This window comes from Zychaea mexicana (genome assembly GCF_025766255.1).
Source record: "Zychaea mexicana strain RSA 1403 chromosome Unknown BDB00scaffold_68, whole genome shotgun sequence".
NCBI lineage: Eukaryota > Fungi > Mucoromycota > Mucoromycetes > Mucorales > Lichtheimiaceae > Zychaea > Zychaea mexicana.
Genome location: NW_026516731.1, coordinates 68451 through 85157, shown reverse-complemented (window position 1 = coordinate 85157; position 16707 = coordinate 68451). Strand labels below are relative to the sequence as shown.

The 16707-nt window shown below is 45.7% G+C and overlaps 6 protein-coding genes across 6 annotated transcripts; 2 read left to right on the top strand and 4 right to left on the bottom strand.

Annotated features, from left to right (window-relative positions):
- Window positions 1–1823: 1823 nt before the first annotated feature.
- On the top strand, window positions 1824–4922 carry BDB00DRAFT_768414 (uncharacterized protein; the record flags this gene model as incomplete). The annotated part of the gene is made up of 7 exons (XM_053119738.1): window positions 1824–1944; window positions 2045–2259; window positions 2419–3679; window positions 3780–3898; window positions 4094–4289; window positions 4317–4763; window positions 4840–4922. The coding sequence occupies 7 exons, from the start codon at window positions 1824–1826 to the stop codon at window positions 4920–4922; spliced, it is 2442 nt and encodes an 813-aa protein (XP_052976903.1).
- Window positions 4923–5469: 547 nt separating this feature from the next.
- Window positions 5470–7006, top strand: BDB00DRAFT_875101 (uncharacterized protein; the record flags this gene model as incomplete). Its single annotated transcript, XM_053127301.1, has 6 exons — window positions 5470–5493; window positions 5577–5615; window positions 5700–5849; window positions 5928–6448; window positions 6546–6621; window positions 6716–7006. 6 exons carry the CDS (start codon window positions 5470–5472, stop codon window positions 7004–7006), a joined length of 1101 nt encoding a protein of 366 aa, XP_052976902.1.
- Window positions 7007–7137: 131 nt separating this feature from the next.
- BDB00DRAFT_534992 (phosphatidylinositol 3 and 4-kinase-domain-containing protein) lies at window positions 7138–10430 on the bottom strand. Its single transcript, XM_053117765.1, has 4 exons — window positions 10389–10430; window positions 9245–10275; window positions 8176–9049; window positions 7138–8101 (listed from the first exon to the last, which is right to left on the bottom strand). Exons 2-4 carry the CDS (start codon window positions 10085–10087, stop codon window positions 7176–7178), a joined length of 2643 nt encoding a protein of 880 aa, XP_052976901.1. The 5' UTR covers window positions 10088–10275; window positions 10389–10430; the 3' UTR covers window positions 7138–7175.
- Window positions 10431–10476: 46 nt separating this feature from the next.
- On the bottom strand, window positions 10477–11916 carry BDB00DRAFT_790150 (uncharacterized protein; the record flags this gene model as incomplete). The annotated part of the gene is made up of 6 exons (XM_053120931.1): window positions 10477–10575; window positions 10647–10823; window positions 10902–11470; window positions 11572–11668; window positions 11741–11804; window positions 11897–11916. 6 exons carry the CDS (start codon window positions 11914–11916, stop codon window positions 10477–10479), a joined length of 1026 nt encoding a protein of 341 aa, XP_052976900.1.
- Window positions 11917–12271: 355 nt separating this feature from the next.
- On the bottom strand, window positions 12272–15062 carry BDB00DRAFT_535242 (VTC domain-containing protein). The gene is made up of 5 exons (XM_053117766.1): window positions 14913–15062; window positions 14457–14785; window positions 14174–14373; window positions 12593–14091; window positions 12272–12517 (listed from the first exon to the last, which is right to left on the bottom strand). The coding sequence occupies exons 1-5, from the start codon at window positions 14971–14973 to the stop codon at window positions 12477–12479; spliced, it is 2130 nt and encodes a 709-aa protein (XP_052976899.1). The 5' UTR covers window positions 14974–15062; the 3' UTR covers window positions 12272–12476.
- An 89-nt stretch (window positions 15063–15151) lies between these two features.
- Window positions 15152–16275, bottom strand: BDB00DRAFT_875098 (3-oxo-5-alpha-steroid 4-dehydrogenase-domain-containing protein; the record flags this gene model as incomplete). The annotated part of the gene is made up of 3 exons (XM_053127300.1): window positions 15152–16014; window positions 16104–16170; window positions 16243–16275. The coding sequence occupies 3 exons, from the start codon at window positions 16273–16275 to the stop codon at window positions 15152–15154; spliced, it is 963 nt and encodes a 320-aa protein (XP_052976898.1).
- Window positions 16276–16707: the final 432 nt, after the last annotated feature.

The window sequence follows — 16707 nt, the reverse complement described above, 5'->3', positions numbered from 1 at the left end:
TTCATAGTATTGCATGTAGCAAAAAGTTAGTTTCTAAAAGAAAACACAGACAGTATTTTACCATAGAAAACTTTTAGAGGTATGACATCTACATATCAATACAGAAACGTACAAGATGTGAGTTTCCGAGCAAAATGGAGTAAGCAGAAACGAGGCTAAGTCGATATTACTTTTAATAGTAGACGACAACAAAGAACAATAAGGTGCTGCTGTTGATCACGACTTACTAAAGTTGCTGCTGCTTTGGACAGTTTAACGTTCAGTCATTCCGTGCAAACTATTAATAGGAGAGGGACAATTGTTTTTTTTTTCGCGCACAACATGATGGCAAGCATATTTGGGTATGTCTAAAACAAGAGAATAAACTCAATGCGGGTTTATAATGTCATGTTTATGAGAGGTAGTAATAGTGGTAGCATATGTAATATATTATTTCGTACTACATAACACTACCACTATTTACTACTACATAGTCACCAGTAACTCCAATTATTATTGTCTGTTGTGTGCAATTACTGTACGAGATTAATAAAAGAAGAAGAAGATGATGAGAACACACCACGTGGTGTACAGTATGTGCACAGCAGTATAACGTGGATCATGTGGCACAATATAAATATGGCGTGCTTCATTGCTGGATAATTCGTCTTGTTGGAGCTGCTGTTGTTTCCTGCTGGTAGCAGTACGAAATAGCATTTCTTTTAGAGTTTACCACGGGGTTTACCGAATGATCAGACCTGATTTGTCAGACACTGTGCTTTTGGGTCGTCCTTGTCATGCATTTTACCCAATCGAAAGATCAAATTTTATCCTTTCTTGGGTGGATGATAGCATGTAGTAGTACACACACATTGGTGGTGCTGAGTGGTAGAGAAGGGGGTTTAGTAAAAATGCGCCATGATGGTTGGTTTTTCCTGGTCTTCTATTATTATGATCAGCAAGCAGCGCGTTAATATACTGCTTTTGAACAAACCGTCATTTTCGATCCACAAACCCACTTTCTATTATACCAACATGACAATGGGTGTCTAATCAGCACGAGAGAGAGAAAGATATAGGTTTTTCGTTGAACCGCGGGATGGATGCAGCCCTGTTTGTAGACAGCAAGAGGGATGAGTCCTTGTGTGCTTTTCAAAATATGCAAGATGCATGAGTGACATAGCACTTGGCATGACTAGATGACTGACTAATGGACTGGGCATGACGCATTGTACAGCGCGGAAATAAAGCTGTCAGAGGGGGTGGGGTGGGTGGGTGGGTGGTAGTTTCCTACTTATTAAGCCAAGGAATGGGGGTTTGTCGTCGGGGTTTCGGTGTGCGGTGCCGGAAAGAAGAAGAAGAGGAAGAAGCCAAAAGGATTGGGTGTTTTCATGCAGACGATACGCTCGCTTCGTTTGGTGGTTGTTCCAGGGAATGAAAAAGAACGGAAGGGGTCGTTGTTTATCTGGGAGGCGGGGGGGTGGGTTATATGTGTGATGCTAAATAAGTAAGGGATAGTTTACCCCCTCCCCCCCCCAATCCCAATCCACCGTTTTCCGTAAGTTTTGCCACCTTGATTTCCATCTCTTCTCTCTCACTCTCTCACTCTGCAAACCAATCATCCAGTCCAGAGCGTGTAAAGCGTGTGCATGCGCCACTCTTCGCTCACCCATTTGCTTTTTTAAAAATACACACTCTATTCCCCAATACGACGTGCTTTATTTACTACTGTTTACTATTGCTTCTATATAAAAAGCTGTACACTCTTGCCTTTTCCTTTTCCTTCTTCTTTTCCTCTTTTCGACACTAACATCAACCCGTCTCTTATATCCCTTTGCCGGTCCATGTTCTCGCCCCCTTCTAAAACTCTACAATCGTCTCTCAACACATTACTGGATTGCGCTCAAGAGTACCTCGCTGATGTCTGTTTTGACTATCCGTGCGGCAAGATCTGGGCTCATCGGGGTGAGCTCTTCTCTACTTTTATTTTCCGTTGTTGGTGCAATATACAATACCTGCTTATTATTTATACGATACTGCTATCATTGATAAAAAAAACATATAGCCATAATACTTGCTCGCGCGCCGAAAGAATTTACAAACAAATTCCTTTCGCAATTGCTGCAGCATGCCGACTCCTTTGAGGTTATTGTCATTGACGAACCCATCGTACCATACTCGACTATGCAACATTTGCTCCGCTACTGGTACACGGCTGAGTTCGTCCAGCCGTCTATGCCTCCGTCAACGGACCAAGACGCCGGTGCGGACACCAGCGACGTTTCATCCTTGTCCACCCTCTCGCTGACCAGCACACAGACCAGTGCCTCCCTAATGACCCTATCCACAATTCGTAGCAGCAGCAGCAACAACAACAACAGTGCTTGTGAATTGGGTATAACAGTTGGTCAAGGCAGTAGTGACGCCAACATTAGCAAGGATATCCTAGACCAAGAAAAACGAGTGGGCACGGCCCTCTTTCGTCGTGACACCAACCCCGTCGAGCAATTGAAATCGGATATTGCCGCCATGTATGAAAGCCAGCTCGGAAGCGACGTGACACTTAAGCTATTTACGAATCCAAAAGCACCAGCAACAACGACAACAGCACCAGTGGTAGTACCACCACAGCAGCAATGTGCCGTCCATCGATGCATCCTGGCTGCCCAATCACAGCATTTTTATGCCATGTTTTGCAAAGAGTTTCGTGAAGCCTCAAGTTCGACGGTGTATCTGTCGGGCGACATTTTTGCGCCCACCAGTTTCAACGTGATTCTTCGCTACTATTACACCGACAAGCTGCACATCCCGCCGGGTCCAGCCAACGACACATCGCCTGCCGCTGTCGAAACGCCGCACCAGCAGAGTCTGGCTCGCAAGAAATACAGTCTTCGCTTACTGCACGACGCCTTTCGATTGGCCGACTACCTGGGCGACTATGACACAGTCTGTGCCGCCATCCTCCACGACATGGCCGAGCTCTGCAACCATTTCAAATGTACATGTGGCGATTGCGCAGCATTGCTGCCATCCATGCTCTGGTTTTCGGATAAATACAAAAGCCACGTTCCTGCTCTTCGGCTGAACCTGATCACCATCTATTCCGAGCCCGTCCACATCAATTCCTTGGCCTCGCTCTGGTCTGCCCAAGCGTTTTCGGTGCTGGCAGATTCCAAGACGTGTGATATCGTTACTGAAATCGTCGCTCAGATTACCTCCAATATCAAGAAACAGACGGCGATTCAGATGGTCGAAGCTCTTCATTTATGTCTGTCACGTATCCAGCACCGCAAAGCATCTTCGACGTCAACGGTGCACCAGATTCTGGAGAACTTGGTGAGCCACACCATTTCCATCATTTCCGACAACTTTGAATTCTATTGCGTCGAGTATCCGATCCTGTTATCGTGTGTGGATGGCATTGCCGTTGGCTCCGGGCTTTCTGTCGACTTTTTGGAGTTTCTTCTCACTCGCATCATGCAAGAAGGAATCAATGACCGGAACGCAGGCGAGTTGTATCAGAGCATCGTGAGAGACCTGATTGGCCGGCAGGAGATGGATCAAGACAGGATCGTGGATAGCGTGTTAGTGGATGCTTATCAGCAATGTGTCGCCTATCTCGCTAGCCATTGGTCACAAGTCAAGGCCCTAGGTGGGCTCAAAAAGATTGAGAAGGATATCATGAGAAGACTTTCCGAAGGTAAAGCACCAAAGGATCGCGTGTGCTTAGCTATTACCATTGTACAAATTATTAGTATCCAATGCCTCCTTTGACGCTCACAGAACAGTTTAATTTCTAGATATCGAAGTCCCATATCGAAGCCTGACCAAATCTTTCGAAACCGATCTTGCGTCTCTCTTTGGGTTCAAATCAAGATCCTCGAACAAGTCCAAAAAAACAGAGACCGAGTACGGAGCAGTGCGACGCAACAGTGCTGCAAGTGGTGGAAGCTTGTCGTACAGACGACTTTCGTTTATAAGCTTGAGAAGCAGACGCTCACATGACAGTCTAGCAACAGCCCAGACATCAGCATCAGCATCAGCCGCAGCAACAACAACAACAACAGCATCAGGCCAACATCACATTGCGCAACACCGTGACCATCGCTTACAGTTACCACCTAATAGTCTGGCTGCCGCTGCAACCTATCCTGAAGCTACAGGCATTCCGTCTTTGCGTGAACTTGCTCGAGAAGGCATCCAAAACAATACCGGCAATCATCATGCTTCGTCGCGAGCATCGTCTTCATCGTCCCTATTAGCCGACGCTCTATTACCAATGGATCACACCAATAGTAGCATTAGCAGCAGTAACGCGGCAGCAGCAGCAGCAGCAGCTACAATGTCGATGTCGGCTTCTACCCCTGTGCGTTCAACAACGCCTTCTGGACGACCGTCACGATTACGATTCGAACTGCCCACAATGCCTCAAAGACCAGCCAGTACTGGTATACATGGTGATGGCAATAATGTACCTCCAAACAAGGTTGTGTTGCAACCTAGGATCAAGGATAAAAAGAAGAAGAATAAAAAGAATAGCAAAATACAACGCAGCCATTCGCCATTGCGAGCACGACTTGGCTGGGGGTCGAGTAGTAATAGTGATGCAAGTGACTATGAGGATGCGAACAGCGGTGATAGTCTTGCGACCGCTGTCATGCCAGTGTTGGGCGCCAAAGTGGAATTGCTACGTCGACCTTTACCCATGCTCGGTACGATAAAGTATATTGGCGAGGTGCATTTCGCAAAGGGTACCTATGTTGGCGTTGAGCTTGAGAATAGACGTAAGTTTATCAGTGAAGTGCGTTGTTGCCCGTAAGTACATGACTGCTCAACTAACGTCTTTTGGGTAACATGTAGTTGGGAGCAGTGATGGATCGTATAATGGCGTACGCTACTTCCATACTGACCAACAACGCGGGGCGTTCTGCAAAGTGAGTTAAAATTTATGTACAGATCAAATATCTAATAAGGAGTGAATGCAGGAACCATGGCTAACCTCATGGCATATACATATTCTAGGTCGATGATTTCAAAATTCTTTCCATGCCAGCAAGTACTGCTCGTGCATAATCTTTTTACATTATCAGTAATCATTATGTTGTAACCATACATACATATATCATACTCTCCTACAATTTGATACCCGCCTCTCTTTCTCTCTTTCTCTTTCTCTGTTGTCCCCATCATCGATATTTCATCAAAGTATAGATATGCATTTTTCTGTAAAACCCCCCATCTCTCCAAACAACTCTCGCTTCTCATATAGTGTACATATGTGTTATCCTCTCCCTTTTTTATCTTTTTTTTTGCTGCATAAATTTTCGCTTAAACCATCAACCCTGATGATCTTTTCTCCAAGGAATCACGTGAAATTATTGTAACTGAGAGAAAGATAGAGTTTTCCTCCAAAAGCCTGACACGTTGCACACCCTGCTTTCTGGTTTCTGCGTTTCCCCTGGTTACCTTCATTTTACGAACCGAGCAAGAATGGAAAAATATTCGCGTTGGAGGGTGAGTTCTACACTCTAATCTTGTACCGTTTTATCTTTTAATTTTGAAATTAAACTTTGACAAAATGTATTTGTTACAACTAGGATGCCGGTACGGGTATTCAACCATTCCTACCACCTGTCGTACGTTCATACCCGTATCTATATTTCAGACTTTCCTCCACTTATAGCGTGTATATTGAATCAAAATGTCTTTGTCTTTGATAGCCACCACGTACGGAATCGAGTCTGCTATTGACACTCTCCAATGCCGTCCATTACATTGTCGGACCCATCCAAGGCCTTGTCAAACTTGCTCTGGTTTTGGTATTAAGTTTGCTCCATTTCCTCATGAGCAAGGTTCTTGGTATAATTATGGTAAGAAAATGGCGTCTTTATATGTCATTTGCTTATGGAAAACCGCGTATATGTGTATACTAAGCATGTATGGTTTAGGTGGGTCCTCTTCATCGGATATGGTCACGGATATGGTCGACGTTGTTTCTGCGGCTCATCCTATTTGCAAGCGGCTTCTTTTACATCAAAACCGAAACCATATCATTACGTCGTGGTAGCAGTCGACGCAACACCAGCAACAACGCGAATCAAACGGGGTCCGTCAAATCCGGGGATATTATTGTTGCCAACTGGACGTCGTACATTGATGTTATTTACCTTGCCTACGCCTACGGCCCTGTTTTCACTCAAGTATACCCACAAGGTCAAGTACGTCGGATCAGTTTTTGGAAAGCATTGCGACTGTGTACAAAGATGCCCGCTAGCATGCAAGAGGAGACGGGCCCAGTATGTTCGGTTCGGGATCTTGCTCAACAAGCCAAAGCCAATGGATGGGGTCCTGTTGTCGTGTTCCCAGAAGGCACAACATCGAATGGCCGTGCATTGTTGAAATTTGCTCCTGTCTTTAAAACTTTTCAACCTTCCGAACGTGATGGACGGTTTCATGTCTTGTCGTTTAGGTGAATTAAATGATAATAACATGGGATGAGCGGATTATGTGGGATGTACACTATATTGCAAGAAAAGCTTACATTGTATTTTGGATGATTTTTTTAGATACGAGTATCGTAACTTGCCACCCACTTATACAGTTGGCAACCAATTTTGGCACTTTTGCAAATTATGCTCTCAGGTACCAATTTGCATAGAAACAGAAAGGCGCTTTTTTACGTTATCTCTAGTCAGTGTTTTGTAATGGCAACTCATCCAATTCCTCCAACCAATAGTTCTATAATACATTATCAGTCAAACGACTTGCCAGCGATGATGTCCCCTGTAATCCAGCCATGACCTCATCCCAAGAAGCAGCAGATTTGGCGTCACTCGCTGGCAAAGAGATTGCGGATGATTTAGTCGGCGGTCAACTCACGGTCTGTTTAGGCAACATGTCACGACTGCGAAAGACCAACTTGAGCATGAATGATAAGCGAGATTTTCTCGAATATTATCATTCCAGAGATAAAAAGAGCGCAAGAAAGCAAGAACAACAGACACTTCGCAGCAAGAAATCAAAATGATGTTGAAAAGTTTCTTTTTAATAATATTAGTGATGATAATTTGGTATATATAAGATGCAGAAATGTGTGTGTGCGTGTGTGTGTTGCTAATTGAAGTGTGTGTGTCTGTGTGTGTGAATATATCTTTGTGCTGTATGTATAAATGTACTACCGTCGTCCCTTCTTTATATTAGCAGCAAGTGAAATACGGCTTTTTGCTTTTGACTACTTCTATCGTTTCCATGATGATCGTTACGCGCTTACGAACATTCTTGTTGGTATCATCTTCCGATTCATCATCACTCGAGGACTCGTTCTCACCGTCACTTCCCACGTTTCGTCCGAGACGCAAGTTTTTCATCAACCGTCGCCGTCGACGACGACCCAAGTCTACGGACATGCGGCTTGTAATTCGATCTCTCCACGGCAATCGTCCCTGCTCCTGTCCCTGTTGCTGTTTTTGCTGTTGCTGACGAAGTTGGGCTGGTATACTATCAAACGAAGAAGAAGAGGACTGATGCATCGACAAATCAAACGAAGTTGACCGCTTGGTACGTAACCGTCTTGGCGATTGTTGCTGCTGGTGAGGACTTCGCTGTTGTATCAATCGTTCATCATATTCGATCAAAATTTCTTCTCGATTGACAAGAACGCGTTCCGTAGCCACGAGATCAATTGGGGTTGCATGCGGATCCGACAAGGCACGGACAATATTGAATCCTTGACCTTTCAATACTGCTATTTGTCGTTGAAACATGCGTTCATCAAAATCAGAGTCGGTCTTGAACAAGTCGTGGAGCTCATGCACCGTTTGTCGCCACCAGACTGGATCCGACAAGACGCTCAAGAACTTGTGTCGTGTTGTTTCGGAAAATGGACGTGCGATCAAGGGCTCAGGGAGTGCGAGCCAGCCATAAGGATAAGATCGCCATTGGTCTGGATGTTTGAAAGGAAACGCAAGTCCGTTGTCTATTGCTGCTACTTGAACGTATGCCTGTTTGACTGCGTCCAGTAAGCTTCCGCTTGCTGTTGGACTGCTGCTTCCACTGCCGCTGTTACTACTCGTACTACTACCCTCTTGGCAAAATTTGATCATCCAGTTATCCAGTCCACGATCTAAACAGCGTTTCGTTTAATACAATTCCTGGGTATCTTGTATTTCATCAAAAGCAGACACAACGGGAACTTACCGGTATTACGGATCAGATAATCCAATATCACCAGCTGTTCAAATTCAACCTTAAATTGGTCCTGGATACGATGCTTCCAGCGAAACCCTTTTTTTGTATGAGCAATAGCCGTGGGAGAACGATTAACATGTGTCTGATCACTCTCATAGCGCTCATCCGTCACTACTTCCGCAAACATTTCCTGCGCATCACGAGGGTGACTAGTCAAGGCTGCATATCCATCTGCCGAATTGTTGTTGTGTTGATGAAGGTGATGATCGTCGCCTTCGTCATTGTTGTTATTGTAGTCTTCATCATCATCATCATCATAAGTGTCCTGACCCATGCACCCGGCCCAAACAGAAGTGCCCCGCATCAACGACGACGACGAATGATATTGATCCACAGGAAACGGATGATCGCGCAAAAACAAGTTGGCGTCCTGGAACCCATCCAGAAAACATTGAAAACTACCGATCTTTGGAGGAAGCCCGACCACGGACGCAGAGCGACGATCGAGATAGTCATAGTGGAACGAAGGCGATGCCAAGTGGATCACGTCAGTGTGTGGGACAAGACATGTACCGAGACGACGGTCAATGAGGGAGGACGCAGCTTCAGAAATGTAGCCGAGGTTAGGAATCAGACAACTCCGGCCAAAGCAGCAAGGGAACAAATGTCGGTGGATCCACTTTGTCCACTTGGGATTGAGGCGGCCATACGGTTCTTCGTTTTTCGGTTTGAATACCCCTACAATCTTGCCTTGGCTATTGCGACAAAAGTAGGACCCACTCGAGCCCTGGCTGATGCGCGTTGGCTGCACGCCCCCGTTATCAATCGCCGACCGAACGGACTGCACCACAGACTCGAATTCTTCTTTACTGACCGGAATGTCCTATATACATATACATGTACATGAAGTATGTATGTATGTACGTTTGTGTGTATGTGTTTATGCATATCTCTATGTGAGTACATGTGTAAATGCGAGTTATGGCCCCAACAGAAGACAAGAGCCCATGTTCGCTATTGGGAGACAACGACAGGCTTTTCTTATCCTCTCTCTATACAGGGGTATGGTATATCTAACCTTATGCTGATATTGATGTTGTTGCTGCTGCTGCTGCTGTTGCTGCTCTAACTGTAATTGCTGCGGTGGAGACGACACTCGTTGCATCGACAATTGACTTGGCAAGGAAGCGGCCGACGACGACGCTACTGCTGCTCCGTTCGGGTCCCATTTCACAAACACGGACGTCGACAACTGATCGGTCTGAGCCAAAGTGTTATCAAATGACAACGGTGTTAGCGACATGCCGCGCACGTGCTTTTTGTTTTTTCCGAGCATGCGGCGTCTGCCACCACGGAACCGCCGCCGACGTACAATCGTCCATCCGCGTTTCGGCAACTCCTTGAGCATCGGGTCCGCTTGAGAAGGCATATCGCCTTGCTGAATATCGGCCATAATAACTTGAGGTAGAGAAGCAAACGATGCTTCCGTTGCCGTCTTTTTGCGAAACGGCAGCTTGTTTCGAATGTACCGTTGGGTGGCGATTGGAATCTCTGCTGCTCGTTTGGCTGACATGGACGCACGGGCTGAAAAGTGAAACAATCCTGCTTCCTCATTGTCATCCTCTAGAATGGTGTCACTGTTGATTTCACCTCCTCCTGGTGTAGTAGTAGTAGTAGTAGCAGTAATAGTAGCAATAGGATCGCCTTCAGGTAATGGCGTGGCTTGTGGTAATGGTGGGACAATAGCACTATGCAAACTGCTGGAAACAAGTAAAGAGTTGGGATGGCGTGCAATGGACGTTTGGGCGGTCAGATCGTCAAAATCGTCATCAAAGTCATCATGTTGTTGTAAACGGGTGTAGGTGCCTTGGCCGCCACCGCCGCTCGACGAGGCACTCGTGTGCCTTGCGCGAGTAAACATTTATACAGGGTCGTATGGGAGAACGGTTGTTGTTGTTGTTGTTGTTGTGGAAAACGAAGCAAAGGGAAAGAAAGAGAGGCAAAGGGTATCTTATTATTATTAATCGTAATATGCAAAGTTTAAAGGGGGGGGGATGGAATGGTTAAAAGGAGGATGAAAATAAAAAGCCAAGCGATTTTGACAAGGTGCTACAAAAACAAAAGAAAACCTTGTGAAAGTGAGTATGAAAAAATATTTTGCAAAATGTGCCACACACACATACACACAAACGCGCGTAAATAAACACGATCGTCACTTGTACCATTGCAGCTACCAGGAGTATATGCATGGATAACCCTTCCTCCCTTTGTTTCTTCTTTCCCTTACCGTTTGCATTTGCATAGTTAGGATCACATAAATATATCAAGTTCTTCATAAAAGTCGAGGTGTTTGTCAATGATTTGATCCAGCAACTTGCTATTCACTTGCTTGTCCTTCATCGTAAGGCGCTATGTAGATTTGTATGTACACAATGTTAGCCATGTGTCTCGTAAAAATACACATACGATCATCAACTTACAAACACGTATCGACAGCTTTGATAGATTTGGAGGTACAGTAACTTGCTCTTTTCAGACCGTCGATCATGACCGCGTTCCTTGGACATGGTGCTCCACAACCTATTTTTGATCAAGTCCTTGTTTTCTGATTCCCAGGTATCGCTTGATCCTCCTGCTGCTCCTGAAGGTGTCTTTTTCTACAAAAGCCGGTTACGTCAAAAACGAAGCTGTACTAGCCAATGTCGATGCGTCCTCTTCTCTCAAAGTATTCTCACCTTTCGCATCTGTTCCGGGGACGAAGGCTGTTCTTTTCGCTTCCCTTTCGCAGTTGTTGTAGGCGCAGCTGATGACGACGCTGCAGTAGCTGCTGCTCTTGTAGGTGAAGGCTTGTTGCTACCACTACCCCCTGCTTCTTGTCGTTCCAGTAAGAACTTGAGATCAATTGTATTCCGCTTTTTAGGCACAGGCTTCGGACGCGGTTTGGCGAAAAAATCAGGTCGTTGCAACTGGCGTAGTCGTTCCTTTTCCATCATATCTTGATCTCGGGCAGCGAGAATATCCCATTTCCATTGATGCGGTTTGATAGTATTCGTGATAGCATGTTTGTCATTGAGTTGTTGTTCCTCTTCTGCGAAAAAGCCAAGTGCACCCAAGTAATCTGCCGTATCATTGCGAATCATTGGGGTGGGTGGTGGATAGTAAAATAGGCGAGATAGCAACGTCTCGATCGAGTCATCGTCAAAGCGTGATTGGTACAGCTGGGCACATATGCAATCGTTTCCATTGAAGTCTGTGTCTGCGTAGAGTAGGATATAGGCAGTAGCTGGCAATGGGTACTGTGGACCTACATCCGCGCGTGTGATGCATGAGATCGGGGTGTTTTGGATATACACAAGGAGTGCTGTTACATATACACCCACACAAATACCCCAAGCACACACTTACGTTCAATAAAAGGGTTTTCCACACCGTCTTCCATGATTTCTTCTTTATCCTCCAAACACTCCAGCAGCAAACCATGATTGCTACGTGTATTCTCGCCCTGAACAGGTCAAAACAAATAGAGTAGGTTAAACTACAGACACGTCGTTCCCGAGCAAAACAGATTGTTTACCTTGGTACCAAACACGACATTTAAAAACGTATCCAAACCATCAGCAGCCCCTGGCATCATCAAACTTAAGATGGGGAGGGCAGTATATCATTTGAGTACATAAAAAGAACTGTTTCATTTGAATAACAGAGAGGGGGTTTTCTTCTTTCAACTTACCATTGCCACCGCTCGGTCATATACGACTGTAACGTGATACTGTTCAGCTCCAACACGTCTGTAAGTCTAAACGTAACATCAAAAGTGGTTGCTGCTGCCGCTGCTGCTATTTTCGCGTTTTCTTTGCATGGTGTCAAGTGGAGCTCTGGATTTGTTTATGGAGGATATTAGAAACGGAAGTTGACCATAGCAGTATCTATATATACCTGGAGGATCTTGATCAGACCAATAACGATCTTTCAACCATTCCAATTCTAACGTATATGAAGAAATGACGCGAACGATTGATCAATCGGATCGGATCGGATCGATTGTCGTTTCGTGAGGTTTGTTAGATCATTAAATTTTCTTTGAGACAAATCGCACGTTAATTATGTGACGAAAAAATGTAGTTTATTTGCCTTTGCCGAAATGCTGTGGCCGATATAAATGCAGAGGACCAGATAATGCGCAATCGAGCATCAACGTGGAATTTATGAAAGGAGAGGGAGAGGGAGAAAAGAACAAGTAGCGAAGGTTTACAGAAAAACTGAGAATCAAAGTTATACATGAATTATTTGGAGCTTACAAACTAATTATACTACTTTCCCCACTCGACATCATCGTCTAACGTCAAGCGTACTATATAATACATTTTTGAGCGTGTTAGTGAGCGAGTCTCCTCCTTGGCACCAAACAAAGCACAAGATTACTTACAGTAAAAGTTGATGGATATGGCCAACACGACGAATGCGGTGAGGACACCCGGACCATATTTGTCCGAAAACTCGCCCGTATCATTTCGTGTCACGCGGTCGGCGCGTTCGTGATAATTGTACAAGGCATAGATCATGGCGCCCAACGACAAAGCAGTGAAGATACCTGACGAAATCTGGCCCACCTTGTCCGAAAAGTTGAGCAAACCAATCGCCAGACCGCCCAACAAGAGTGTGAACTGCAGCCAAGCCAAGAATGTACGCTCGTTTGCGAAATACGTCTTGACCGGTGGTGGTTTAGCCGATGCTGCAGCGACACGTGCGGCACGCGCAGAAGCACTCTTCTTATTGTTCTGATCGTTGCGCTTAAATGTTGTCTTGCTCTTCTTGAACAAGTACCGCAGTCCAGCAGGTGACAAGATACTCTTTCTTCTCTTCGCCTCGACGTCCTCAGGCTCGCCGCCCTGTTGCTGGAGTAGCGGCGTGTCTTCCGTAGCAGCATTTGTGCCAGAAGAAGGCTGCGTCGTGGCTTCGGCGATCATACGGATTTGTACATGATCCTCCTCATTGCTATGACCCGAAGCCGAGCTACTTCCGGCCGTGTCTTCTGTAGGACGCAGCAAGCCAAACGAGCGAACACGCGGCTTGCGAATATCAATGTCCATTTGAGGCAGCCAGAAGGGCAACACATTGATCCTGTCCTCCAACAAGGTCGCACAGCCATGAATAAACTTGGAAAATTTGGGAACAGACTCGACCAAATGCGAGTTGACCAGTTCGACGACCCACTGTGGAGGTTCCTGGCCGACGTGGGTTTGAAGCTTGACCTCCAAGACAGCATAGGGGAAGCGGCAAATGTCTTCTTCGGGCAATTGCTTGAATGGATAGTCCACACCAATATCCATGCGTCGCCAGTTATTACCCGATCGTGCACGACCGCCCATGTTGTCCTCGCGAATCAACGATAGCTCGGTATCCAAAGAAATACGTACACGCGCATCGCCAGGCAATTGGAACGCCGTTCGGTTATAGAATGTGCGCATCATGGGGTGCAGTCGTTTGGTCAAGACCGTGTATTGCACTTCTTGCGCGAGCTGTTCCATTTCCTCGATCTCCTTTTCCGAATGCTTGCCTTGCTCACGCATCTTGGCAAAGAGCTCGTCGGTGGTATATTCGCCGCTCAAGAACGCGTTCAGGTATTTCTCCTTGACAGGGAATCGAGCCTTGACCGATTTTTCGCCAGTCCAGTCTTCGCGATGTGTCTTGCGCTCCACAAAGATGGTGTTGGACTCCATGCCTCCATACCAGCGCATGCGGATGGCTTCGGCTCCTTCACTCTTCTCCAGACGGCCCATGTACAAGTTAAAGTCGTCATTATCGTAGTAGATGCTGGTGATGGCAGAGTCCTGGGCCTCGAACTCCTTGTTCGGGTTGAACACCAGGACGGGTAAATGTTTGAGGATGATCAGTTTGAGCTCAGTGATATTGTCGGGATGGACCCTGAAACGCACGTATGTGATGGTGAGTGTTTGATGTCACTTGAGTCAGAAGAAAACAACTCCAATTCCTTTTGTATTCATACCAATATTTTGTTGTGTTGCGGACAAACGCCGACTGTTTGCCACCGGCAGCAGCATCGCCACGACGCTCCTTGCCTCGTGTGCGTACCCGATCGTACAATGTGGATATGCGGACAATAAGGGCATCGTAGTTCTCCTTGTAGAATGGCTTAGCATTCAGACGTACGTTAAACATGGGCTTGAGCGGCCATTTGGTTACTTTCTATATTATAAATAAAAAAAACGTTGTTAAGTCGCACCTTCCCTGAAACACTAATGAAAGAAATTAAAAAGATAAAAACAAACATCATGCTTCTTGATGATCTTCAGGAAACCGGTATAGTTGAGTCGTGTAAACTTGGCCAAGTCATGGACGTCGGCAATGATATGGCCCAATTCCATTTCTGACGCAGTAAACTCGTCTTCTTCCGGAGCCTCTTTGCGACACAGCTCTTCGACCTCACGCGCCTCGGCCTCAATACGTCGGTTGATTTCTTCCAGTTTGACACGTTGGAAGCTATACACCTTGTCGAGTTCCTTTTCTAATCGCTCGACGAATTCCGATTCGTGTTCCTCTGTCCATTCTTGATTCCCTCGTGAATTCTGTTTCAAAAATCGTTTCAAGTCGTCGTATGCTGTTGTATTTTTTTATTATAATTATTATCAAGTTATAACGTCGTATCTCGTTGCGTTATCAGTACTTGCTATCAACACTCGGAACAATAAAGGGGGGGGGGAGGAGGGAGAGAAAAAGTGTCAAACCTAAGTAATAAAAGGTCCATTCAGGATAGAGTGAAGTCTGCAGGGTATGGCCAAACTTCATTGTAGTTGTGAGGAATTACGGAGAAGAACAAGGTGCGAGAGAAAAAGTATGATAGTATTAACGAAGGAAAGAGGAAGAAAAAAAAAGTTCTCTTTTTTCTTTTTTAGCCTGGCGGGGGGTAAGTGTCCTAGAAAGTGTGTGTGCCAAAGAACGGAGCCAATCATGTCAAACGCATTGTTCAGTAAACCCAGGGCAAAATGATCCATCGGCCTTTGGGGAACGCCTTTTTGTAACGATCGTCAAACGTCGTTTTATACCATGCTTCTGTCTCGTCTGCCGTGATGGACAAGTTCACAATCGTCCATACAAGACCACACAGCAGCGTCCAGTTGCCAAAGCCGTGCAGGATGCACAGGGCGAAATAGATCAAGATGTCTGCCAGGTAGTGAGGCACAACCACCGATTCAAACCAATCGCCTCGAGGGATTTGATACCCCGAACGCTTTTCACGCAATGAAGCAAGAATGTGATGGCACGTGTGTTGGTGATTGGACGCATAAGCAAACAGCGCTACCGCCAGCGTCGTACGAACGAGGATCGTCGGAGCTGCAAAGGCCTTCTTCCATGCCATCACCGTTGTCGTGTCACTGTTCCATAGACCAAGGTTGGCGGCTCCTTCTATCCACGTGGCAACCACCATAGCACCGTAAAATCCAAGCCCGGTTGCATAATGCGAAATATGCATGCGCGCATTGCGTGAGGGTCGCTCAACGCACAACGATTCGTAAACGCGTCGGCCCAAATGCATCGTCATTAACACGAGAGCCAAGACACAGAATTCGGGTTCAATGTGAGTGCTGCCTTGTGCGGTATCCAAAGTACGCACCAAGGTTAAGATGGGGCCCCCTGCTTTGCTGAAGTTTTTGGTTGGCTGCCAAAGCAGTAATAGCGCAATCTCGATACATGATTCCAGGGCAAACGCGAAACCGACAATGTAAAAGTGTGAAAACCACGATTTGGGTACTGTCAATTGAGCGAGCCAATGACCAAGAGGTGATTGAGGCTTGTCGGCTGTGATGTTAAGTTTTCCATACGGTAGAACTGATGTGCGGAAGAATTGGACCCATTTGGCAATGAGGGAAAGAAGAGTAAGAGTGCAAAGACAAAAGCAAAGTAAAGCTATAAGGTACATAATCCAGTGAATTTAGTGGCAGTGGTAGGTCGCCATACCAAATACTGGATTTCTTTCTGCGTTTTCTATAAATCCATAAAAGATTTGGGTGACAGCGATAAATGGTCAGTGCATTAGAACGATTGGAAATCTGCAACCATGACGTGGTATATGAATCGACGTTTACGCATTTGATGGCGTCGCGTCGAATGGTACTGTATGCCAAGTAGCTTTGCGCGATCGCATGGAAATCAAGTTACTTTTTGCAGCTCGAACCGTGCTCATATGAGGGCACCGTGTAGATGTATGTTGCTGGACACGGTTCAAGACACCACTCCTCCTCTTCTTCTTCTCAATGATCCCATCTGCCTATATGCAAGCTGTCATTTCGTAATTTTCGTCTAGGCTGCAGTTTGTTTGCCAAGTGTGGCTTTGTTTCGACCTGTCAAGTATTCAAATAGGATTGAGTATGCTAGGATTCGCTCAGCACGGCAACTTTCTAATCTGTTACATCTCTTTTCCTTTCTTTGCTCGTTTAGTTGCATATGAGTGTGGCCACTTCAACGATATGATATATTGCAAGGGCATTTGAAAGTTGATTAGAGCGGTATTCTTTCGAGCTG

Coding starts and splice junctions, on each gene's coding strand:
- BDB00DRAFT_535242 (XM_053117766.1), bottom strand. CDS start 14,973: ATGAAGTTTGGCCATACCCTGCAGACTTCACTCTATCCTGAATGGACC. Junction 14,786..14,912: donor ATGGACCTTTTATTACTTAG/GTTTGACACTTT, acceptor AAAATACAACAG/CATACGACGACTTGAAACGA. Junction 14,374..14,456: donor AGATCATCAAGAAGCATGAT/GTTTGTTTTTAT, acceptor TTTATAATATAG/AAAGTAACCAAATGGCCGCT.
- BDB00DRAFT_534992 (XM_053117765.1), bottom strand. CDS start 10,087: ATGTTTACTCGCGCAAGGCACACGAGTGCCTCGTCGAGCGGCGGTGGC. Junction 9,050..9,244: donor AACATCAATATCAGCATAAG/GTTAGATATACC, acceptor ATATGTATATAG/GACATTCCGGTCAGTAAAGA. Junction 8,102..8,175: donor TTATCTGATCCGTAATACCG/GTAAGTTCCCGT, acceptor AACGCTGTTTAG/ATCGTGGACTGGATAACTGG.